Below are 26,036 nucleotides of genomic sequence, written 5' to 3'. Positions count from 1 at the left end.
CTCTAACTCCTCTTGTTTGTTCCCCTCACCAGCTTTGTTGCCCTTCTCTGGACATGTTCCAGCACCTCATTGTCTTTCCTGTAGTAAGGGGCCCAAAACTGGACACAGCACTCAAGGTGGGGCCTCACCAGTGCCCAGTACAGGGGGACAGTCACTGCCCCAGTCCTGCTGGCCACACTGTTCCTGATACAGGCCAGGATGCTGGTGGCCTTCTTGGACACCTGGGCACACTGCTGGCTCATGTTCAGCCGACAGTCAACCAACACCCCCAGGTCCTTTTCTGCCGGGCAGCTTTCCAGCCACTCTTCCCCAAGCCTGTAGCGCTGCATGGGGTTGTTGTGACCCAAGTGCAGGACCCAGCACTTGGCCTTATTGAACCTCATCCCATTGGCCTCGGCCGATAGATCCAGCCTGTCCAGATCCCTCTGTAGAGCCTTCCTGCCCTCAAACACATCAACACTACCACCCAACTTGGTGTCATCTGCAAACTTACTGAGGGTGCACTCCATCCCCTTGTCCAGATTATTGATAAAGATATTAAACAGAACTGGTGCCAATACCAAGCCAGGTGGAACACCACTTGTGACCGGCCTCCAACTGGATTTAACTCCTTTCACCACCACTCTTGGCCCCGCCCTCCAACCATGTTTTCACCCAGCGAAGAGTACTCCCATCCAAGCCATGGGCAGCCAGTTTCTCCAGGAGAATGCTATCATACTTCATACTACTATAATGCAGTCATACTTCATTCTTTCTGACCTGAGCATGTATTCATTTTTCTATTGTATATAAATAAAGAAAGAAATAATATAATATAAATTAAGTTTCAGTCCAATTTGTTGAAAGCAAACAAATTTTTTTTTCCATTTCAAAGTGGCTGAGCTGAATGTGATCATGAAATGATCAAGTTTTCAATTCTTAGTGAGGTAAGGAAGGGGGTTAGCAAAACCTCCACCTTGGACTTCCAGAGGGCAGACTTTAGCCTGTTCAGAATCCTGGTTGGGAGAGTCCCTTGGGAGATAGTCCTGTGGGGCAAAGGGGTCCAGGAAGGCTGGATGCTCTTCAAGAAGGAAATCCTAAAGGCCCAGGAGCAGGCTGTCCCCATGAGGCGCAAGATTAAAGGGCGGGTAAAATGGCCAGCCTGGTTGAACAAAGAGCTCTTGATGGGACTTAGGGAAAAAAGGAGTGTTTACCACCTTTGGATGAAGGGACAGGCAACTCAGGAGGAGTACAGAGATCTCGTTAGGTTATACAGAAAAAAAATTAGGAAGGCAAAAGCCCAGCTGGAACTCAACCTGGCCATTAATATAAGGGACAACAAAAAAAGGTTTTATAAATACATCAACAAAAAGAGAGGCAGGGAGAATCTCCATCCCTTACTGGATGCAGGGGGGAAACATTGCAACCAAGGACGAGGAGAAGGCTGAGATACTTAATGCCACCTTTGCCTCCATCTTCAACAGTCAGCCCAGCTACCCCCAGGGTGTTCAGCCTCCTGAGCTGGAAGATAAGGATGGAGAGCAGAACAACCCCCTGATTCAGAGAATGAATGGTTAAACGTAGTTAGTGTAGATTTAGTACAGCTTGGCAAAGAACAGAGCTCGGAGCCCAGCATTCCAAGATAAGGAACTGGCCTTATGTATAAGATAGTAGGAACAGCCTGCATGCTAAGGAGGAACCCAATTGTCTGGGTAAAGTGTCCATCTGGTCGGGACCAGTTCCGCGGCTTGGGGTCCAGCCAGCTCAGCATTCTAAGCCAAAGGTAAAAGTACACGGTGAAGAAGACTATGAGCCTTCCTCCAGAAGACCCCAGCCCACGACCACCGGATGACAGTACGCATGCAGCAAGGGGAGGAGACTTATGATAATGAGTTCCTAGAAATAATTAGAATAGTAACGCCTTTTCTTAGAATTAATTATAATAACCCAGCCCATATTAATGAATATGTATGCTTTTTATCATAAATAGACACTTGTTTTACAACCCGGTGTGCAAGTTTGGAGGAGCAATCCCCCTTGCACCCGGTGCCGCAATAAACATACCTGCTTTATAACACTTCGGGAGCTGTAGAGTCTGTTTCTGCGCATCAATTTGGCACCCCAGATGGGACACTCTCTGCCCGGTTGCGGGACCTGCTGAGGACGGGACTCCTCTGGGCACCCCCGAGATTTCTCAGGAGGACTCCCCTACTCACCCAGATCACCACGGGGACAGACAAGGACCATCATCGGCGGACCAGGTAGGTTATAATTGGGTAAGGGGATACCTGTAAGTCGTGAGGAGACATCCTACATGAGGTAAAGAGCATTGGTGCTCGCCCCTGGGATGGTGGGGTTTGAGTCCCCGTAAAGTAGTAGCAGGGTGAGTGCTGCACCCTGTGGAATGGTAACCTGGGTCTCCTAGTCTTGGTGACAGGAGTCGCATGCGGCATTGCCATAATCATTGTCATCTGTTGCATCTGTTGTAAAAATCCGGTACCGTGTGTTATGATCTAATTTATGCTGTTTGGTGTGGACCTGTGGCAAAGGGTTAATGGTTTACGATTTACGTTTTACGGTTGATTAGCCTTCTAATCTAAACATTCTGTGGTATGAATGAGGAATGTAACGGGCCCCTCTGTGTGAGTGAGTGTCTGCACTGTACGAAGTGAGACGCAGCGCAGCTGCGAAGCGAGTGTGGAGTTCTGATCCACGGTTCCGTGTTCTCCGCGAGGAGAGCGGCCGGAGACGAACGAAGCATATGACGGACTACAGAACAGTGTTACTTGAACCGTATGTTAACTTTTGGTGTCCTATACACGGACCTAGGGATTTTTCGTGCAATCCAGTCTTTGTTTTCAAGTGCTTCGGTTGTGAACAGGACGTTTGGGTACAATTTGGAGACGATTTTTGGTGCGCTCAGTGCCAGGGGAACTGGTCTGACTGGGATAAAATTGAGTGTTCAGGTGAACTAAAACGGGTAATCTGTGGGAATTTAGGGAGTATTAAGAATCAGTAGAATTTGTGCAGCAAGGGTGTATCCATGGAGTTGTCTAAATATTGCAGGGGGGGAGTGTAGAAAGGGGAGTTATAAAAAGCCCTTCGGACGGAGCACGGACTAGCATCTGTCCGCTCTGTAAGCATTATTGTCTGTTTGTTTGCGTTAAGTGTTTAAGTTGTCGCAAGTATATTATTTCTTTTGGACGAATCTTAGTGATTGATTAGAGTTTAGGTGTATCCGTTGCGGGATAAGCACACCCTTATACGGTTTACCCTGGGTTAGGTTTAGTTGTTGTTGACGTAATCAGGTCGTGATATTTCTTGGTTGAAAGATAGGCAGACATCATAGGAAATGGACAAAGTGGTGGAGTATTGAAGAAGAGCCTTTTAGGCTGTATTTTGGCTCATTGGAAAGACATAGGAGGACCACCAGTTGGGAGTGTGGATAAGAAAACCCTAATAAAATATTGTAATCAGTGGTGGCCCCTGTATAAGTTGGATGAGGGGGAGAAGTGGCCCTTTAATGGAACCTTAAGTTACAACACTTTATTACAACTAATGTTGTTCCTAAGGAGAGAGAGAGGAAATGGGACGAAGTCTTGTATGCGGACATGTTTTTCACCCTTCGAAACCACCCTGAATATCAGAAGGACTGTGGACTAGTGGCTCCACAAGACCCAATGGTGTAATAAGAAAGAAGGAAAAGGAAAGTTGAAGAGATGTTGCAGCAAGTGATATCCGGAGAGAGTTGAGGCTGGCAGAAAGCAGAGAAGCATGGAGAGTGTTAAGATGGAAGGAAAGACAAGTGGGAGTTAGTAGCGGCGCTACAAGAGAGTAAAGGATTTGGAGGTATGGGACCTAAGAGGCCTCTGAGAAGGGACCAATGTGCGTGGTGTGGACAGAAGGGACATTGGAAAAATGAGTGTCCAGAGAGACGGAGAGGGAAGGGAAGGATACAGGCCCAGGCAAAGACGGACTGATGGGGACCTGGGGAATCTACCCTAGCGGATCCACTGGTTACATTAAAGCTAGGAAAAAACAACGGAGCATAGAGTTTCTAGTTGACACCGGGGCAACGTTTTCAGTCTTAAATCAAGCTTTGACACCTGTAGATGATGACTTTGTAACGGTAAGGGGAGCTACTGGCCAGAGTGAAAAGGCGTATTTTCTAAAACCTCTTAAATTCAAATTAGGAAAACAATTGGGGATACATAAATTTTTATACATGCCCAATTCGCCAAGGCCTCTACTAGGGCGAGATCTATTAGAACAACTAAAGGCAGAAAAAAAATTTGAAAAAGGGAAAGTGGAACTTTGAGTGGGAAATGACCAGCTAATTGAAATTTTGAGTTTGGCCCTCATAAATACTCCTGTTGGCTCTGGAGTGCCTGAGGAAGTTCTGAACCAAGTGTATCCGGGAGTATGGGCCTCGGAGATGCCGGGAAAGGCGAAAAATGCCTCTCCAATAATAGTCAAACTCAGACAGGGAGCGTGGCCTGTAAGGATTAGACAATATCCCCTTGGAATGGAGGATAGGGAAGGAATCCGACCAGTAATCGACCGGTTCATTAAGTATGGGCTGTTAAAGGAGTGTGAATCGGAATACAACACTCCTATTCTACCGGTCAAGAAGCCGGATGGCAGTTATTGATTAGTACAGGATCTCAGAGCTATTAATAAAATTGTTGAAGATCTGCACCCTGTCGTGGCAAACCCATACACATTATTAATTGAATTAGTACCTGAATTGGCTTGGCTTACCGTATTGACCTGAAAGACGCCTTCTTTTGCCTACCTTTGAGCCCAGAAAGCCAGCTGCTGTTTGCATTTGAGTGGAAAACCCAGATTCTGGGAGGAAGACACAACTAACATGGACTGTGTTACCACAGGGGTTTAAGAATAGCCCCACTCTTTTCGGAAATCGATTAGCCAAAGACCTGGAACAATGGGAGCGGCCACATGGAGCTGGAGTAATATTACAGTATGTAGATGATCTATTGATAGCCACCGAGACAAAAGAACTGTGTATAGTATGGACAATTAGTCTGCTAAATTTCCTCCGACTTAATGGTTATCGAGTCTCTCCACAGAAAGCCCAAGTAGCTCAACAGCAAGTGACTTACCTCGGATATGAGATAACTGCAGGCCAATGGACCCTAGGGATGGCGAGGAAGGAGGCTATCTGTCAGACCCCTTGACCGCAGACAGCTAAAGAGCTCCGCACGTTCCTAGGAATGACGGGATGGTGTCGCCTATGGATATATAACTACGGACTCATGGTAAAACCGTTCTATGAACTGCTAAAATCTAACCCAAAAGACCTCACCTGGAATGGGGAAGCAGAAAGAGCATTCAGTCAGCTAAAGAAAAAGTTAATGGACGCCCCTGCTTTGGGGTTACCAGACACTGCTAAACCCTTCTGGCTGTTCTCTCACGAGAAGCAGGGAATAGCTCTAGGAGTCCTAGTCCAAAACCTGGGACCATACCGAAGGGCAGTGGCATACTTCTCTAAACAGCTTGATGAGGTAAGCAGGGGCTGGCCTAGCTGCTTGAGGGCAGTAGCAGCAGTGGTGCTAAATATTCAAGAAGCACGTAAGCTTACACTGGGCCAAAAGATTACAGTAATAGTGTCCATACTGTATCAGCGGTATTAGAGGTAAAGGGAGGACACTGGCTCTCACCACAAAGGTTCCTTAAATACCAAGCTGTCTTAATGGAACAGGATGATGTGGAAATAGTGGTTACTAACATTGTCAATCCAGCATCTTTTCTTAGCGGGGCTACGGGAGAACCGGTATCGCATGACTGTCTGGAAACATCAAAGCAGTCTATTCCAGCCGACCCAACCTAAAAGAGGAGCCACTGAAAGATGCTGAAGATTCCTGGTATACTGACGGAAGCAGCTTTGTTCGACAAGACATCCACAAGGCGGGATACGCGGTAACCACTGCAGACCAGGTAATAGAATCCAAAGCCCTTGCCCCAAACACCTCGGCACAGAAAGCGGAAATAATAGCCCTAACTCGGGCATTGGAACTAGCCAAAGACAAGAAAACCAACATTTGGATGGACTCCAAATACGCTTTCGGGGTAGTCCATGCTCATGGAGCTGTATGGAGGGAAGGAGGACTCCCCTCTACCCAAGGGAAACATATAAAACATGCCGAAGAAATTCTTAAGCTTCTGGAAGCAGTGCAGTTACCCAAGAAGGTGGCTATTATGCATTGTAAAGCTCATCAAAAGGGGAGCGCTGCTCAGGAATAGGGCAACGCCATGGCGGACCGTGAGGCCAGAAGAGTGGCGGAGAAAGGTGATTTGGAGGTGCAGTCTCTGGTCCCAGACGGTAAAATACAAATTGATTGTGAAACTTAGGTGGGAAAACTGAAAAAGGTAAATGGGCTAAAGCTTTAAAAGGCTGAACCTGAGTGTCAAGGGCCAAAGATGGGGGTGAAATCAGTAGCCCAGGTCAAGTGCATCTACGCTAATGCACGTAGCATGGGCAACAAACAGGAGGAGCTAGAAGCCATTGTGCGGCAGGACAACTACGACATAGTCGCCATCACGGAAACGTGGTGGGACGATGGTCATGACTGGAATGCTGCAATAAGTGGCTATAAGCTCTTCAGAAGGAATAGGCAAGGAAGGAGGGGGGGAGGTGTGGCTCTGTACATTAGGGAGTTGTTTGACTCCATAGAGATAGACTCCAGTGATGAAGAAGTGGAGTGTTTATGGGTAAGGGTGAAAGGGAAGGCTAACAAAGGTGATTTTGTGCTGGGAGTCTGCTATAGACCACCCAACCAGGATGAGCAGGTTGATGAGGTATTCTGTAAGCGGCTGGCTGCAGTCTCGCAAACGCCAGCCCTTGTTCTAGTTGGGGACTTCAACTTACCAGACATCTGCTGGAAATATAACACAGCAGAGAGCAGGCAGGCTAGGAGGTTCCTCGAGTGTATGGAGGATAACTTCCTGACACAAATGGTAGGTGAGCCTACCAGGGGAGGTGCCTTGCTAGACCTACTGTTCACAAACAAAGAAGGGCTAGTGGGGGACGTGGAGGTCGGAGACCGCCTTGGGCTTAGTGACCATGAAATGGTTAAGTTTTCCATTCATAGTGAGGTAAGGAAGGGGGTTAACAAAACCTCCATCTTGGACTTCCGGTGGGCAGACTTTAGCCTGTTCAGAACCCTGGTTGGGAGAGTCCCGTGGGAGGTAGTCCTGAGAGACAAAGGAGCCCAGGAAGGCTGGACGCTCTTCAAGAGGGAAATCCTAAAGGCCCAGGAGCAGGCTGTCCCCATGAGGCGCAAAATTAAAGGGCGGGGAAAATGGCCGGCCTGGATGAACAAAGAGCTCTTGATGGGACTTAAGGAAAAAAGGAAGGTTTACCACCTTTGGAAGAGGGGACAGGCAACTCGGGAGGAGTACAGAGATTGTGTTAGGTCATACAGAGAAAAAATCAGGAAGGCAAAAGCCCAGCTGGAACTCAACCTGGCCATTAATATAAGGGACAACAAAAAAAGTTTCTATAAATACATCAACAAAAAGAGAGTGATAGAGAATGTCCATCCCTTACTGGATGCGGGGGGAAACCTTGCAACCAAGGACGAGGAGAAGGCTGAGATACTTAATGCCTTCTTTACCTCTGTCTTTAATAGTCAGACCAGCTACCCCCAGGGTGTTCACCTTCTTGGGCTGGAAGATAAGAATGGAGAACAGAACAACTCCCCTGTAATCCAGGAGGAAGTAGTTAATGATTTGCTTATGCACCTGGACATGCATAAGTCTATGGGGCCGGATGGCATTCACCCAAGGGTACTCAGGGAGCTGGCAGGAGAGCTCACCAAGCCTCTCTCTATTATCTATCAACAATCCTGGTCAACAGGAGAGGTGCCAGATGACTGGAGGGTGGCCAATGTGACGCCCATCTACAAGAAGGGCCGGAAGGAGGATCCCGGAAACTACAGGCCTGTCAGCCTGACCTCAGTACCGGGAAAGATCATGGAGAGGATCATCCTGAGTGAGCTCTCACGGCATGTGCAGGGCAGCCGAGGGATCAGGGCCAGCCAGCATGGGTTTATGAAAGGGAGGTCCTGCCTGACCAACTTGATCTCTTTCTATGACCATGTGACCCGCTTTCTCGATGAGGGGAAGGCTGTGGATGTTGTCTACCTGGACTTTGGTAAGGCCTTTGACACCGTCCCTCACGGCATTCTCCTGGAGAAACTGGAGAATCATGGCATAGACAAGCGTACCCTCCACTGGATAAAAAACTGGCTGGATGGCCGTGCCCAGCGAGTTGTGATTAATGGAGCAAAATCTGGTTGGCGGCCGGTCATCAGTGGTGTCCCTCAGGGCTCAGTTTTGGGGCCAGTCTTGTTCAATATCTTCATTGATGATCTAGACAAGGGGATTGAATGCACCCTCAATAAGTTTGCGGATGACACCAAGCTAGGTGGGAGTGTTGATCTGCTTGAGGGTCGGAAGGCTTTACAGAGGGATCTCGACAGGTTGGATCAATGGGCCAAGGCCAATGGGATGAGGTTTAATAAGGCCAAGTGCCGGGTCCTGCATTTTGGTCACAACAACCCCAAGCAACGCTACAGGCTTGGGGAAGAGTGGCTGGAAAGCTGCCTGGCAGAAAAGGACCTGGGAGTGTTAGTGGACAGCCGGCTTAACATGAGCCAGCAGTGTGCCCAGGTGGCCAAGAAGGCCAACGGCATCCTGGCCTGTATCAGGAATAGCGTGGCCAGCAGGAGCAGGGAAGTCATCGTGCCTCTGTACTCGGCACTGGTGAGGCCTCACCTTGAGTACTGTGTTCAGTTTTGGGCCCCTCACTACAGGAAAGACATTGAAGTGCTGGAGCGTGTCCAGAGGAGAGCCACCAAGCTGGTGAGGGGTCTGGAGAACAAGTCATATGAGGAGAGGCTGAGGGAACTGGGCATGTTTAGTTTGGAAAAGAGGAGGCTGAGGGGGGACCTCATTGCCCTCTACAACTCCCTGAAAGGAAACTGTAGAGAGGCGGGGGTTGGCCTCTTCTCCCAAGGGAATAATGACAGGACCAGAGGAAATGGTATGAAGCTGCGGCAAGGGAGGTTTAGATTAGATATTAGGAAGAATTACTTTACTGAAAGAGTGGTCAAGCACTGGAACGGCCTGCCCAGGGAGGTGGTGGAGTCACCATCCCTGGAGGTATTTAAGAAACGTGTAGACATGGCTCTTCAGGGCATGCTCTAGTGCCCGGGATTGTTGGTTTGTGGTGGGGTGTTGTGTGTGAGATTATGGGTGTGGGGTTTAGTTGGTGGGTGCTTTTTTTTTTTTTTTTCTTTCTTTCTGGTGTGGGGGTTTTTTTTATTGTTGTTGTGGTTTGTTTTGTTTTGTTTTTGTGTGGGTTTGTGTGTGTGTTTTTTTTTCTTTTTTTTTTTTTTAATGTGGTTGGACTTGATGATCTCAAAGGTCCCTTCCAACCACTAAGATTCTGTGATTCTGTGATTCTGTGATTCACAGAGAAAAATAATAATACCATTTGCATTGTTGTGGGCCATAGTCATGGCAGAACACAGAAAATCCCACTGGGGAACAGAAGCTCTGTATAAATACTTGAGCTGGCTAATATTCACCCGAAACCTGTATACCACTATTAGGCAAGTAACACAGCAGTGTGAGGTATGTTTGCAGAATAATCCCAAAACAGGCCCTAAAGCCCAGCCTGGACAAATAGGGAAAGGAAATTATCCAGGGCAACAGTGGCAAATTGATTTTTCAGGACTCCCAAGAAAAGGGGGGTTTCGATACCTGTTGGTCTTGACAGATACCTTTTCGGGGTGGCCAGAAGCATTCCCTTGCCGAACTAATAAAGCTAGGGAAGTAACCAAGGTACTGCTGCAAGAAATAATACCAAGATTTGGGGTTCCCACGATAATCTCATCAGATCGGGGTTCACACTTCATTGCAAAGGTTGTTCAACACTAACTTGTTGAACTTGTTCGTAAGCTTTTAGGAATAGACTGGCAGCTACATACCCCATATAATCCACAATCAAATGGCCAAGGGGAAAAGATGAACCACCTAATTAAGCTGCAAATTGTAAAACTAGGCCAAGAGGCCAGTTTGCCTTGGCCTCAGTCATTACCTCTAGCCCTCCTGAGAGTTAGAACTAAGCCAAGAACGAAGGGTTAAGTCCTTTTGAAACTTTGTATGAAAGACCCTATATTGTGCAAGCGGGAACATCAACTGAAATTAGGAACGAAGTATTAACTGATTATATAATAAGCCTGCAAAAACAGCTTCGGGAAATAGAGAAGCTGGTCTTAGGAACTAGAGCCCGAGGTCTCGATGGGCCTGTGCACGATATCGAACCGGGAGATTATGTGTATGTTAGATCTCTTTCAGATTCACCTTTAAAGCTGAAATGGGAAGGTCCATTCCAGGTGCTGCTGACTTCTCACATGGCAGTCAAGATTAAAGAACAAGCCTCGTGGATACATCATACCAGAGTGAAGAAAGCCCCTAAACTTAAACCACAATAGGAATCGACACCTACCGGACCTTTAAAACTTCGTCTCCAAAGATGGTAATTTGGACTCTTGTAGCCTTACTGTGCTGTGGCTTAGTAGGTGCATCCATTAACGCAAATGCTTACATATCGCTTGTAAAGAGTGTTGTAAAATATACCAATGTTAGTGACTGTTGGATATGTGGGCAAGCTGATGACTTTAATTCTCCACTTTCTGGAGTCCCCGTAAGCAACTGGACAGACATAAATCCGTAAGAAATGCTTAAAACCTCATATTCCTGTTGGACGGAAAGCTCTACATTAGAGCAAGTAACCTATACATTAGCATTAGTAAACCACTCCGTGCTGTACATAAGTTACAACACTTCGGGAGCATCGTTAAGGCAATTTAGCTGTACTGACCTAGGCAACTGGGCCACAATAGCTTTTGTCAAAGGCCAGAAAATATAGGTCTTACACCAAGTGGCCCAAGATGGTGCTTCTCTAAGTTTTACTGAGCTCTGGGAAAAGCTTACATCATGGTTACCTAATTTTATATAGCTTAAGCAGCTCTTCATTGCAGTAATTATGCTTATTGTACTAGGATTATTAGTGTGTTGTATGTTACAATGTTTTAAGTGGATGTGCAAACAAACTGAAAGCTCATATGGAGAGTGGAAAAAGCATAAGCTCAGAGAGAACGTTGAAAATGGCCAATACTTTGCCAAAACCCTCAAAGGAAATGGCATGATATAGCAAAAGAATTTGCAACGGTGAAAGAAAAGGGGGGACTTGATTCGGAGAATGAATGGTTAAACGTAGTTAGTGTAGATTTAGTACAGCTTGGCAAAGAACAGAGCTCGGAGCCCAGCATTCCAAGATAAGGAACTGGCCTTGTGTATAAGATAGTAGGAACAGCCTGCATGCTAAGGAGGAACCCAATTGTCTGGGTAAAGTGTCCATCTGGTCGGGACCAGTTCCGCGGCTTGGGGTCCAGCCAGCTCAGCATTCTAAGCCAAAGGTAAAAGTACACGGTGAAGAAGACTATGAGCCTTCTTCCAGAAGACCCCAGCCCACGACCACCGGACGACAGTACGCATGCAGCAAGGGGAGGAGACTTATGATAATGAGTTCCTAGAAATAATTAGAATAGTAACGCCTTTTCATAGATTCATAGATTCATAGATTGGTCCAGGCCGGAAGGGACCTCCAAAGGTCATCTAGTCCGACCTCCCCGCAGTCAGCAGGGACACCTCCTACTAGACCAGGTTGCCCAGGGCCTCGTCGAGCTTCACCTTGAATATCTCAAGGGAAGGGGCCTCAACCACCTCCCTGGGCAACCTGTTCCAGTGTTCCACCACCCTCACGGTAAAGAACTTTTTCCTAATATCCAATCTAAATCTCCCCTTCTCCAGCTTAAAACCATTGCCCCTCGTCCTGTCGCTGCAGGCCTTTGTAAACAGACCCTCCCCAGCCTTCCTGTAGGCCCCCCTCAGGTACTGGAAGGCCGCTATGAGGTCTCCCCGGAGCCTCCTTTTCTCCAAGCTAAACAACCCCAGCTCCCTCAGCCTGTCCTCATAGGAGAGGTGCTCCAGCCCCCTGATCATTTTGGTGGCCCTCCTCTGGACCCGCTCCATCAGGTCCATGTCCTTTCTATATTGAGGGCTCCAGACCTGCACACAGTACTCCAGGTGAGGTCTCACCAGAGCAAAGTGGTAGAATCACCTCTCTGGATCTGCTGGCAACACTTCTTTTGATGCAGCCCAGGATGTGATTGGCCTTTTGGGCTGTGAGAGCACATTGCCTGCTCATGTCCAGCTTCTCGTCAATCAGCACCCCCAAGTCCCTTTCCTCAGGGCTGCTTTCTAATACCTCATCCCCCAGTCTGTATTTATACTGAGGATTGTTTCTTCCCAGGTGCAGAATCCTGCACTTGCTTTTGTTGAACCTCATGAGGTTCATCTGGGCCCACCTCTCCAGCCTGTCCAGGTCCCTCTGAATGACATCCCATCCCTCCGATGTATCGACAACACCACACAGCTTGGTGTCATCTGCAAACTTGCTGATGGTGCTCTCAATCCCTCTGTCTATGTCTTTGATAAAAATGTTAAACAGTACTGGTCCCAGGACGGACCCTTGAGGGACACCACTAGTCACTGCTCTCCATCTGGACTTAAAGCCATTGAGTACCACCCTCTGGGTGCGACCATTCAGCCAATTCCTTATCCACCGAACCGTCCACCCATCAAATCCGTATCCCTCCAATTTGGCAAGTAGAATGTTGTGAGAACTGTGTCAAAGGCCTTACAGAAGTCCAGATAGATTACATCCATAGGTCGCCCCTTGTCTACTGACCTAGTCACTTTATCATAGAAGGCCACTAGGTTAGTCAGGCAGGACTTGCCCCTAGTAAAGCCACGTTGGCTGTCCTGAATCATCCCCCTGTCCTCCATGTGCCCAAGCATGGCGTCCAGAAGGATCTGTTCCATGATCTTCCCAGGCACAGAGGTGAGGCTGACTGTTCCATGATCTTCCCAGGCACAGAGGTGAGGCTCTAAGAAAATTCTTTTCTTAGAATTAATTATAATAACCCAGCCCACATTAATGAATATGTATGCTTTTCATCATAAATAGATGCTTGTTTTACAACCCGGTGTGCAAGTTTGGAGGAGCGATCCCCCTTGCACCCGGTGCCGCAATAAACACGCCTGCTTTATAACTCTTCGGGAGTTGTAGAGTCTGTTTCCGTGCATCACCCCCCATAATCCAGGAGGAAGTAGTCAATGATCTGCTTATGCACCTAGACATGCATAAGTCTATGGGGCCGGATGGGATTCGCCCAAGGGTACTCAGGGAGCTGGTGGGAGAGCTCACCAAGCCTCTCTCCATCATCTATCAACAATGCTGGTCAACAGGAGAGGTACCAGATGACTGGAGGGTGGCCAACGCGATGCCTATCTACAAGAAGGGCCGGAAGGAGGATCTGGGGAACTACAGGCCTGTCAGCCTGACCTCAGTACCGGGAAAGATCATGGAGAGGATCATCTTGAGTGAGCTCTCACGGCAAGTGCAGGGCAGCCAAGGGATCAGGGCCAGCCAGCATGGGTTTATGAAAGGGAGGTCCTGCTTAACCAACTTGATCTCTTTCTATGACCATGTGACCCGCCTTCTCGATGCGGAGGAGGCTGTGGACGTTGTCTACCTGGACTTTGGTAAGGCCTTTGACACCGTCCCCCACAGCGTTCTCCTGGAGAAGCTGGCGAATCACAGCATAGACAAGTGTACTCTTCACTGGGTAAAAAAACTGGCTGGAGGGCCGTGCCCAGAGAGTTGTGATGAATGGGGTAAAATCCAGTTGGCAGGCAGTCACCAGTAGTGTCCCTCAGGGCTCAGTTTTGGGGCCAGTCTTGTTTAATATCTTTATTGATGATCTAGACAAGGGGATTGAATGCACCCTCAGTAAGTTTGCAGATGACACCAAACTAAGTGGGAGTGTTGATCTGCTTGAGGGTAGGAAGGCTCTACAGAGGGACCTGGACAGGCTGGATCAATGGGCCAAGGCCCATGGGATGAGGTTTAGTGGGGCCAAGTGCCGGGTCCTGCATTTCGGTCACAACAATCCCAGGCAATGCTACAGGCTTGGGGAAGAGTGGCTGGAAAGCTGCCCAGAAGAAAAGGACCTGGGGGTGTTGGTCGCCTGTTGGCTGAACATGAGCCAGCAGTGTGCCCAGGTGGCCAAGAAGGCCAACAGCATCCTGGCCTGTATCAGGAATAGCGTGGCCAGCAGGAGTAGGGAAGTGATCGTGCCTCTGTACTCAGCACTGGTGAGGCCTCACCTCGAGTACTGTGTTCATTTCTGGGCCCCTCACTACAGGAAGGACATTGAGCTGCTGGAACATGTCCAGAGGAGAGCCACCAAGCTGGTGAGGGGTCTAGAGAACAAGTCACATGAGGAGAGGCTGAGGGAAGGGGGCATGTTTAGTTTGGAGAAGAGGAGGCTGAGGGGGGACTTCATTGCCCTCTACAACTCCCTGAAAGGAGGTTGTAGAGAGGTGGGTGTTGGCCTCTTCTCCCAAGTGAATAATGACAGGACCAGAGGAAATGGTGTAAAGTTGTGGCAGGGGAGGTTTAGATTAGGTATTAGGAAGAATTACTTTACTGAAAGAGTGGTCAGGCACTGGAACGGCCTGCCCAGGGAGGTGGTGGAGTCGCCATCCCTGGAGGTATTTAAGAAACGTGTAGACGTGGCACTTCAGGGCATGCTCTAGTGCCTGAGACTGTTGGGGGTTTTTTTGTGTGTTTGTATGTATATGGTTGGACTCAATCTCAAAGGTCCCTTCCAGCCCTGAAGATTCTGTGATTTTTATTTTATATATGTCACATATATCATTGTGCCATGAAAAACAAAATTTCTTCTAGAATTTCTTCAATTACCTTTCAACATTAAATAAAATGTCATTGGAAAAAGACAGCATTTGGAAAAGTAGTCAGATCCAGTGGACAAGTATACAAAGGTTCAAAGTGTTTCACATAGTACAGAAGCCAGTTTTCAGCCTTCAGTGCCTGAGAAAATTTTCGTTCTGTTATGGTTCAAGGAAAAACATCATCTCTGAGTAAGGATACAGTGAGTGATACACCTGGGAAGAGTTAATTTGGAGCTTATTGGCCTTTATTGTCTTCAGAAAACTACTATGAAGAGCCCTGAATCTCTGCAGGGTCAGATTACATTTCATCAACTGCCAAAGAATGAATGGAAGGAGATGCCTGGTTTGCAAGCAGGCTAAAAACATGAGGTAGCAAAATAATTTTTTTGGTGGACAAGAAAAACTGACAGCTACAAAACACAATCATACAACAGTACTTAATACTATCAAAATCATTACTTTGCTATTAAGTAAATGCAAGAAACAAAAGGCAAATGATCAAACATACTACTTTGCAGCTATTTGATACTGCAAAGTTTTTGCATCACAAAAAAAAAAAAAGTGTAGTGAATTACTTCCCAGAGAGAATGGTTTTGGGGACCAAAACTATTTAAAATACTAATATCATCAAATATTTATAACATTTTAATATATATATAACATTTTAAACTGAATCATCATCAGAATAAATATTTCTTTCTAACAGAATAGTATTCTCAGATTACTGCTCACCAAAATCACACTATATACAACATTTGTTTCACCATTTACTTCAGCATAATAAAGTACAGAAGAGAGGGTGGGGGAAAGTGGTGCCCAGTATCAGGACAAGAGGAAATGGGCACAAACTTGAACATAGATAGTTCCATCTAAACATGAGGAGGAATTTCTTTACTTTGAGGGTGGCAGAGCACTGGAAGAGGCTGCCCAGAGAGGTGGTGGAGTCTCCTTCTCTGGAGACATTCAAAACCCACCTGGACACGTTCCTGTGCAACCTGCTCTAGGAGGACCTGCTTTGGCAGGGGGTTGGACTAGATGATCTCCAGAGGTCCCTTCCAACCCCATATCATTCTGTGAAAGATTAAATCACAGAAAGAAAAGAAATAGAGAGAAATTACTTCAAAAAATAACACCTTGGAACTCTAACGGCATCATGACAGAGAGAAGAAAAAGCATTGTTTAGAAGCATATCACTATTAAAATCAAACACCAAAAGAAAAATAGCTATAAGGCACTTTGTATGTGCAAATAATTAGCATCTGCAGTTCTTAGGTCATTATTTTTCAGCACTATATTAAAAAAAGAAAGGTGATTAAAAAAATTAATTTAAAAAAGAATGCATACAGATGTTGCCACTGATATTTCTATATTGCTGTTTCTGTTATATTGAAAGCTATTTTCTGTTAAATCAAATACTTCTACTGAGAAAAAGCATCTAGAAATTATGAACAAAATACACTGAAATATAGTAACCATGATTACTTATACATAGAATGCTACCAATCCATCTAAGACAGAGAACGTGCAGTGAATATGACAAAGGGTATAGCTGGGACATAAATCAAGATTTATAATGATGGTCTTTAAGAAATGAATGTGGACATGATTTACTGGGAAAAAAATCAAACATTTTTCTGTCCTATACAGTACATAAAAGGTTTTATAACAAAATAACTGAAGCTTCAATTCTTCAAACACAGATATACGGTGTTTTTTTCCACAGAGAGAACTACTATATCATTAGGAGTACATATGAGAATCACATTATCTACAGTGTTCAAATGTAGAACTACTTACCTATGCAGAGGAAAGAATGAAACATGAGTAGACTACTATGAACAGATTTATGTTATTTCCTTAAAATTCTTAGTTAAACACACTTTAATAGCTGTGATGTTTTCATATTCACAGCATTCCTCTAAACTTCTGTTAAAAAAAAAAAACTTTTTTTCTTAAACATCAGCTAGTGTTTATCTCCATACATTTACTAGTTTTCATACAAGATAAGACTTCAAGCAGGAGATGTACTTACACAGACTCAGTATCTTTTTCTTTTTTCATTATTCCTGATAAACCAAAAGGCTTCCTCTTCCGTGGTTTTATCCCTATGAAGCAAACACTTTTCATTTAAAGGTCGAAGAGATGAGTATATATTTAGCAACGTCAGACAACGAATTAAGGACAACATGAGCCAGCAATGTGCACTCACAGCCCAGAAAGCCAACCGCATCCTGGGCTGCATCCCCAGCAGCGTGGCCAGCAGGTCAAGGGGGGAGATTCAGCCCCTCTGCTCCACTCTGGTGAGACCCCACCTGGAGTACTGTGTCCAGCTCTGGGGCCGCAGCACAGGAATCACAGAATCTTCATGGTTGGAAGGAACCTTTGAGATCATCGAGTCCAAACACAAAAAAAAAAAAAAAAAAAAACCACACCACACAAAAAAACCTCTAACGCCCCCACCCCAAAACACCACACCCACCGACACAAACCAACAATCTCGGGCACTAGAGCATGCCCTGAAGTGCCACATCTACACTTTTCTTAAATACCTCCAGGGAGAGTGACTCAACCACCTCCCTGGGCAGGCCGTTCCAGGGCCTGACCACCCTCTCAGTAAAGTAATTCTTCCTAATATCTAATCTAAACCTCCCCTGCCACAACTTTACACCATTTCCTCTGGTCCTCTCATTATTCACTTGGGAGAAGAGGCCAACACCCACCTCTCTACAACCTCCTTTCAGGGAGTTGTAGAGGGCAATGAAGTCCCCCCTCAGCCTCCTCTTCTCCAAACTAAACATGCCCCGTTCCCTCAGCCTCTCCTCATATGACTTGTTCTCTAGACCCCTCACCAGCTTGGTGACTCTCCTCTGGACACGCTCCAGCACTTCAATGTCCTTCCTGTAGTGAGGGGCCCAGAACTGAACACAGTACTCAAGGTGAGGCCTTCTTGTAGATAGGCATGTTGGCCACCCTCCAGTCATCTGGTACCTCTCCTGTTGACCAGCATTGTTGATAAATAATGGAGAGAGGCTTGGTGAGCTCTCCCACCAGCTCCCTGAGTACCCTTGGGCGAATCCCATCCGGCCCCATAGACTTATGCATGTCTAGGTGCATAAGCAGATCATTGACTACTTCCTCCTGGATTATGGGGGGGTTGTTCTGCTCTCCATCCTTATCTTCCAGCTCAGGAGGCTGAACACCCTGGGGGTAGCTGGGCTGACTGTTGAAGATGGAGGCAAAGGTGGCATTAAGTATCTCAGCCTTCTCCTCGTCCTTGGTTGCAATGTTTCCCCCCACATCCAGTAAGGGATGGAGATTCTCCCTGCCTCTCTTTTTATTGTTGACATATTTATAAAACCTTTTTTTGTTGTCCCTTATATTAATGGCCAGGTTGAGTTCCAGCTGGGCTTTTGCCTTCCTAATTTTTTTTCTGTATAACCTAACGAGATCTCTGTACTCCTCCTGAGTTGCCTGTCCCTTCATCCAAAGGTGGTAAACACTCCTTTTTTCCCCTAAGTCCCATCAAAAGCTCTTTGTTCAACCAGGCTGGCCATTTTCCCTGCCCTTTCATCTTGTGCCTTATGGGGACAGCCTGCTCCTGGGCCTTTAGGATTTCCTTCTTGAAGAGCATCCAGCCTTCCTGGACCCCTTTGCCCCACAGGATTATCTCCCAAGGGACTCTCCCAACCAGGATTCTGAACAGGCTAAAGTCTGCCCTCTGGAAGTCCAAGGTGGGGGTTTTGCTAACCCCCTTCCTTACCTCACTAAGAATTGAAAACTTGACCATTTCATGATCGCTAAGACCAAGACTGCCTCCGACCTCCACGTCTCCCACTAGTCCTTCTCTGTGAAAAGTAGGTCTAGCGAGGTGCCTCCCCTGGTAGGCTCTCCTACCAGTTGCGTCAGGAAGTTATCTTCCATACACTCAAGGAACCTCCCAGCCTGCCTGCTCTCTGCTGTGTTGTATTTCCAGCAGATATCTGGTAGGTTGAAGTCCCCAACCAGAACAAGGGCTGGCAATTGCGAGACTTCAGCCAGCTGCTTACAGAATACTTCATCTGCCTCCTCATCCTGGTTGGGTGGTCTATAGCAGGCGCCCAACACAAAATCCCCCTTGTTAGCCTTCCCCTTCATCCTTACCCATAAACACTCAACTTCATAGTCACTGGAATCTAGCTCTATACAGTCAAAACACTCCCTAATGTACAGAGCCACACCCCCGCCTCTCCTTCCTTGCCTATCCCTTCTGAGGAGCTTATAGCCATTCATCGCAGCATTCCAGTCGTGACAGTCATCCCACCACATTTCCATGATGGCAACTGTCATAGCTGTCCTGCTGCACAATGGCTTCCAGCTCATCCTTTTTGTTGCCCACGCTACGTGCATTAGCATAGATGCACTTGAGCTGGGCTCCTGATTTCACTCTCATCCTTGGCCCTTTACCCCCAGGCTCATTACCAGTGGGCCTGGTTTTATCCCCTTCCCCCTTCACTTCTAGTTTAAAGCTCTGTCCATGAGCTTTGTTAACTCCTGAACTAGTATCCTTTTCCCCTTTCGGGATAGGGTTTTCCCATTGTTCGCAACCAGAAATTTCTAAACGTCTATCCCTTTCTCAAATGAAATGACAGAGCGAGAGTCCTCACTAATCCAGCATCCTTCAAGCCTTGGCATGCTTCCCTTGGGTTTAATCCTGACAGGCCCAGTTAGCTCCCCTTCTCCCCTCATATCTAGTTTAAATCCCTACCAATGAGCCCTGCTAACTCCTGCCCCAAAAATTCTTCTCCCCCCCAGGACAGGTGCATCCCATTTGCCACCAGCAGGCCAGGCGTCTTGTATAGCTGCCTATGCTTGAAAAACCCAAAGCCCTGCTGATAACACCAGTCCCAGAGCCACGAGTTGACCTGTTGCCTCTTCCTATTAATTTCCTCATTCATGGTTGCCACTGAAGGGATAGAGGAGAACACAACTTGCGTTCCCGATCCCTTAAGCAGCCGTCCCAAGGCTTTAAAATCTCTTTTAATTGATTTTGGCCTCCTTCTACCCACTTCATCACTACCCACCTGAAATACTAACAGGGGGTAATAATCAGAGTAGTTTACCAGGGCAGGAAGTTTTTCCAACATGTCCCTAACCCATGCCCCAGGGAGGCAGCAGACTTCCCTGTGAAGTGGGTCAGGGCGGCATATTGGTCCCTCTGTCCCCCTCAGTAGAGAGTCACCCACAACAATGACCCGTCTGCTTTTCCTTTTGGAGCTAGTAGTGATGCCGGGTCTATGGTGACTTGTTCTTTCTGACTTCTCTAGCCTGGGTGTACTGTTCTCCTCTCCAACAGCCAGTTCCTCCTGCAGGACTCCATACCTGTTCTGCAAGGGTAACTGGGAAGGTGGGAGGGGGATGGAGGGGACTTGCCTGCTTCCCCGAGCAGGGACCTATTTCCAATCCCCCCCTTCTCCGAGATCTCCTCCTATTGCTTAGTGACAAGAGGGGAGGGGGTCCTCTGATTTATGTGGGGCCTCAACCTGTTCCCTTTCTCTCAGGGAGCGGGCCCACCAGTCAATCTCTCTCTCACACTCCCTGATACTCCTCAACCTCTCCACTTCATCCTTCAGCTCAGCCACCAGGCTGAGCAGATCATTCACCTGTTCACATCTGATACAGGTGTTGTCTCCGCTACCCTCCATTGCAAGTGCCAGGCTCCGGCACTCTCTGCAGCCAGAGGCCTGGATGCCCACATGTTTGCATGGGGCCTCGGTCTGGGTGTCCACAGCTTTTCGAACAACAGCCTTTGACCGGGTAGCAACCATGGCTGGATCTCTACAAACAACTGACACCTTGCGACTCGAGGGTCAGTTGGGATGAGCCCCCTAATCCTCTGGCCACTTAGAGGGATTGAACTTACCTCATACACTGGTAGAGGCTCACCGCCCTGCCGTACAGACTGCAGCTGGCTGAGGCACCCGCCAGGGCACACACACAAGCACTGGATGCTCGCTCTGTGCTCTATAAGCAGGGACTAGTCCCTGCCCTCCCTGAGGCTTCTTATAACCCGGTGGCTAGATCAAACGGGAGGTGGTGGGTGGTGGTGGCTCCACCCAGGCTCACTCAGCAGCACCACCCACCAGCTGACAGCCCCAGTACAAGCAGAGGGCTTGTCCCAGCTTCAAAAAGCCCCAAAAAGAGCTTCTCATCATGACATGGACATGTTGGAATAGGGCCAGAGGAGGCCACGAAGATGCTCTGAGGGCTGGAGCCCCTCTGCTGTGAGGACAGGCTGAGAGAGTTGGGGGGGTTTGTGGGAGACTGGCTAGCTGAGAAGGGTCGCGTAGACATGATCCAGCTGGCCGAGCAAGAACTTGAGAAACATCGGATTCAGCCCCCGTAACTGCTGAGCTGGCAAGGACACCCTGTCCTTGACTGTAACTGTTGTATGATAACAGGGAGATTGCAGCTGCTCAGGCATGGGAAAAGAGGATGAAAGTAACTGTAAAGAAGGAACTAAGGGCGGGGTTGAAGTTTGGAGGACAGGCCAATCAGAAAGATGTATTGCAGAATATGTATTAGCTAATTATAATGAAGCATAAAAGACGGCTGTACTATTCAATAAACGAAGCTTGCTGATCACTCATATTGAGTGACCCTGTCTTCCCTCCGTCGCGACAGGGGTTCAGCCTGGAGAAGAGGTGGCTCCAGGGAGACCTTAGAGCCCCTTCCAGTCCTTAAAGGGGCTCCAGGAAAGCTGGGGAGGGACTCTTGATCAGGGAGGGGAGCCATAGGATGAGGGGTAACTGTTTTAACCTGAAAGAGGGTTGAGTGATATGAGATCTCAGGAAGAAATTCTTCAGTGTGAGGGTGGTGAGACACTGGAACAGGTTGCCCAGAGAAGCTGTGGCTGCCCCATCCCTGGAGGGCTTCAGGGCCAGGTTGGATGGGGCTTTGAGCAACCTGGTCTGGTGGGAGGTGTCCCTGCCCATGGCAGGGGGTTGTAACTAGATGATCTTTACGGTCCCTTCCAACCCAAACCATTCTACGATTCTATGAAATTTCTTCACAGTCACTAGTACAGGGCAATGTTTTGGATTTGTGCTGGAAACAGTGTTGATAACACAGGGATGGTTGGATGGTTTAGCTCTTGCTGAGCAGTGCTTGCACAGTCAAGGCCTTTTCTGCTCCTCATACCCACCAGCGAGCAGGCTGGGGGTGCACAAGAAGCTGGGAGGGAACACAGCTGGGACAGCTGACCCCAACTGACCAAAGGGATATTCCATGCCATATGACATCATGCTCAGCATATAAAGCTGGGGGAAGGAGAAGGAAGGGGGGAGGGGGCGTTTGGAGTGATGGCGTTTGTCTTCCGAGGTCACTGTTACTTGTGCTGGAGCCCTGCTTTCCTGGAGATGGCTGAACACCTGCCTGCCCATGGGAAGCAGGGAATGAATTCCTTGTTTTGCTTTGCTTGTGTGTGCACGGCTTTTGCTTTCCCTGTTAAACTGTCTTTATCTCAACCCACGAGTTTTCTCGCTTTTACCCTTCTGATTCTCTTCCCCATCCCAACTGGGGGAGTGAGCGAGTGGCTGTGTGGGGCCTAACTGCCTACTGAGGTTAAACATCAGCAGCTTCATACAAAAAAAATAAAATGGTTCAAGCAACACATTAATAATATAAGTCTTTATAAAACTGATCTGCATTGTATATCCAACTCTCCAAGCTGGGTATGCTAGATTGTCACTTATTTTATAGAAGATGGGTGCACTGCCAATTTTGAGGCAAGGGACTCTGTTCACAGAAACTCAACAGGAGCTATTGCTCCATCTGATCCTGAATAGCCAATGAACTTGGATCAGAAACTGAACTCTGCCTCTCTCAGCTACTGCAGTTCAAAACCTTGTTCTTATTTCCCTGCATTTTCCCAGTAGCTGCAAGCCCCGTCTCTCTTAAAAAGTAGGATCTTGGTCCTGTAAAAACAAGAACATCTCCTGGCTTCCCAGCTGATGCCGAGTTCATGATTTCCCAGTGCTGTAGCCAGTTATAATGCTGGCTCCTACTGAGTCTGGAACTATGCCTCCCATCTGTCTTGTCTTCCCTGTTTTTAGCACTGGATATATATAGCTTTACTGTACTAAAGTTTGCTTTCATACCCATTTAATATACTAAAATTAAAATACATTTAAATATTCCATCAGACTTACTGTCATGTCTGCTTCTCTCCCCAATTTTTGATGAATCAAAGTATACTGCCAAACTTTAAACAAAATGACCGAGTGCAAGCATCTCGTCCAACTAGTCTACGGTTTTGTTTTGATGTAAGGTACTACCTACAGCAAGCTTTTGAAAAAAGTGGTGGAAATAATTTGGTTTCCAAATTTTAACAACTGACAATTTGATCATATAATTAAAAAAAACACTATACTCCCCTTTACAGAAATACATTACACAGCACATAAGGAATCTCTTCACTTTTAGAAATATTCAGCATGAAATAACTCAAAACTTCTCACAAATCAGGTAGCTATAAACACAGCCATATTTTATAGTTTAATAGAGACAGAAATTGCTCCAACATTGTTTTCAAACGCTAGTCTGGGATTTATTTCCTTTCTGTGTTTTATCCAGCCCAAAACAATGACAAATGGAATATGAGAGTAGTTTCTGAACATGAATCTTCTCTGCTTCAGTCAAAAAAGATTTTTAGTCTCAGCTGCAATCTTGGTAACTTAAAAGTTGTTGGCTGCTATAGCTATACTGTCAACTCCTCTGTCCCAAAAGTAAATATATAGATTATGCAAATAAAGCAGTTCTTAAGAACTTAAAACAATCTCCTAAGCAAAATAAGCTACACCAACAAAGGAAGGCTTTTCGACCATAACATTGCATTAGAATTGGTATAACTAACATGACAATGGAAAGAGCCTGGACCATGTTTTGACACTTGTAAATTAAGTTACACAGTCATAAGTGAACCAAATCCAAACCTCTGCAAAGACAGGGTCTTAGCCAAAATATATTTATAAGAAACATTAAAATTCTCTGACCATCATGCATCAGGCTTATAAAGTATTGTAGGTCTCATTTTCATAGAAGTTTGTTTCTAAAAAGAAAAACAGCTTTTTGGTCTATTGGAATACTTTAAAGTTATACAAATTCACATGTGAATATCCTTCTCTCCTCGGTTTCAGGTCCTATCCACAGGAACGTTAGGTAAATAACTATGCTACAACAACTCACCTTCAACTGCGCTGGATGCGTTACATTATTCAAATTCAACAAGGCCTTAAAGAAATGACAATGAAGATAAACATTAGCTTAAATTTAATATCAAATGAAGGTCAAACCCTAAGATATTTTAACAACTATTAATATTTCCTGAAAATACTAAGTAATCTAATTAAAAATTTAGGTGGTAAATAAAACCCACAATTACTCTGCCAATGGTCAAACAGATTGCAAAATCATACATGTACAGCAAATCATTAAATATTTTCACTCTTTCATACTGAAAAACTAAAATACTAGTGCACCCTGTCTAGATACAATTTCATTGCCTATGTTATTACAAGCACATTTCTAATTTGTTTCTTCTCATTTAAAATTGCATCTATAATATAATGTAAGGCTTTTGATTTATCTTCTTTTAATGAACAAGAGCTATGTAAAGAAAAATAAAAAAAGAAAAAGCATAGCTCTAGCCCTAATTTTGAGATTCACACTTTTTCTAACTCTGTATTGTTAGTTTCCTCTTCATAGCCAGTTACCTGGACAGTTAAAAGTGATGTGCAGAATCTTAAACATAGCAATTAAGAAGATAAAAAGCTTTTAAAAAATCATTAAGACTAAACAGGACAAAAAAGCAGATAGCACTGGTTAAGTGCCATATCTAAATAAATTATTATGGCTTCCCATTATAGTTGTGTGATTGTGGAGGAATGGCTGAGTGAAAAGGGGCACGACTTGATTACAATGAGCAACCCAGTCTTTGATAGGGATGAAAGCCCGGAGGAGGCTGTGAACTCTCCTTGAGAAACAGAAGTATGAAGAAGTAGCTACATGATAAGTAAGTGATAAGCGGTACTGCCTCCGGGAGATAGAGAAACATCTGCTGCGCGTGGACAAGAGGTCTGCACTAATTGTGTGAGCGCTCTAGGTGCGTGAACAGAGACTGTAAGCCAATCGTATAGCTGTCGCTAGTGCGTGCTCTGCTTATCTGTCTTTATATACTCTGTGAGAACTTGAATAAAGTGAGAACGACCATACTCATATTGAGACTCATCGTTACTCCGGGTCCGTCTCCCACTCCGACATCTGGTAGCAGAGGATGCCCAGAGATCGATGGTTCAGCGGGACTGAGTTCTCCGAGTCTGCAGTAAGCAGCTAGAGGAGGGGAGTGGGAAACCACGGCTGGGAGGAATGCTGCTCGGGCGCAAAGGCGGGAGCAGACAACGGTGCGAGGTGGCCTCTCGCCTCCCAGGCGCAGTGATGCAAGTAGAAGCTGCGGCCACACTACTCGCTGGAATCCTCTCTAAGAGAGGGAATGAAGTACTGGCGAAACTGTTGATAAAGTTAATTAAATTAGGACAGCGATGGGGTCATTTTTCTGACACACCTATGCTGTTTTCTGTCTCGGAATGGCGGGATTTTGGAGGGACGATGTGGCAAAAAACAATCGAGGGGGATGAAAAAGAGGAGAAGGAGATAAAGACTGTCCGTGGGTTGTGGCATACTGTGCTAGAGACTTTAGAAGCGATGAAAGCGGAGCGGGAAGTAGCCTGTGCAGCTGCTCAAATGTTAGGTCCAGGAGCAGCCACCTTAAAACCTCAAAGTAAGCCTGGACCTATTGCGCGGTTCTTTGGGCTGCCCGCGGTAAAGGGAATGACCGGGACTGTGTGCAAAACTGTTGCTGAAATTCGAGCTAATGAGGACTCTGACCCTCCTGAGAAAAGTAAAGACTTACCGCTGAACCCCTTGCAAAACTCGGAAGAAGCGGAAGTGACCGATGCGAAACCAGAACAGAAAAGTAATGCACATGCGGAAGCGCCTCCTCAGAAAACTCCAGCAGAGAAGGGGCCTGAAACGTCTACTGATCTCATCGATTTGGGAGGAGCAGCGTGTCGGCCTCCGCCCACAGCACCGCCTCCAGCAACTCCGCCTCT

General features: G+C 46.5%; 1 protein-coding gene across 1 annotated transcript in view; it reads right to left on the bottom strand.

Annotated features, from left to right (window-relative positions):
• Window positions 1-26,036, bottom strand: part of LOC141476798 (F-BAR domain only protein 2-like) — a 148,393-nt gene that overhangs the window by 34,147 nt on the left and 88,210 nt on the right. Inside the window, 2 exon segments of the mRNA XM_074165599.1 lie at window positions 16,925-16,997; window positions 24,115-24,159. Coding sequence (XP_074021700.1) covers window positions 16,925-16,997; window positions 24,115-24,159 — 118 coding nt within the window.

This window comes from Numenius arquata, chromosome W, assembly GCF_964106895.1.
Source record: "Numenius arquata chromosome W, bNumArq3.hap1.1, whole genome shotgun sequence".
NCBI lineage: Eukaryota > Metazoa > Chordata > Aves > Charadriiformes > Scolopacidae > Numenius > Numenius arquata.
The sequence above is the reverse complement of the archived record's forward strand: the minus strand, read 5'-3'. Positions and strand labels throughout refer to the sequence as shown.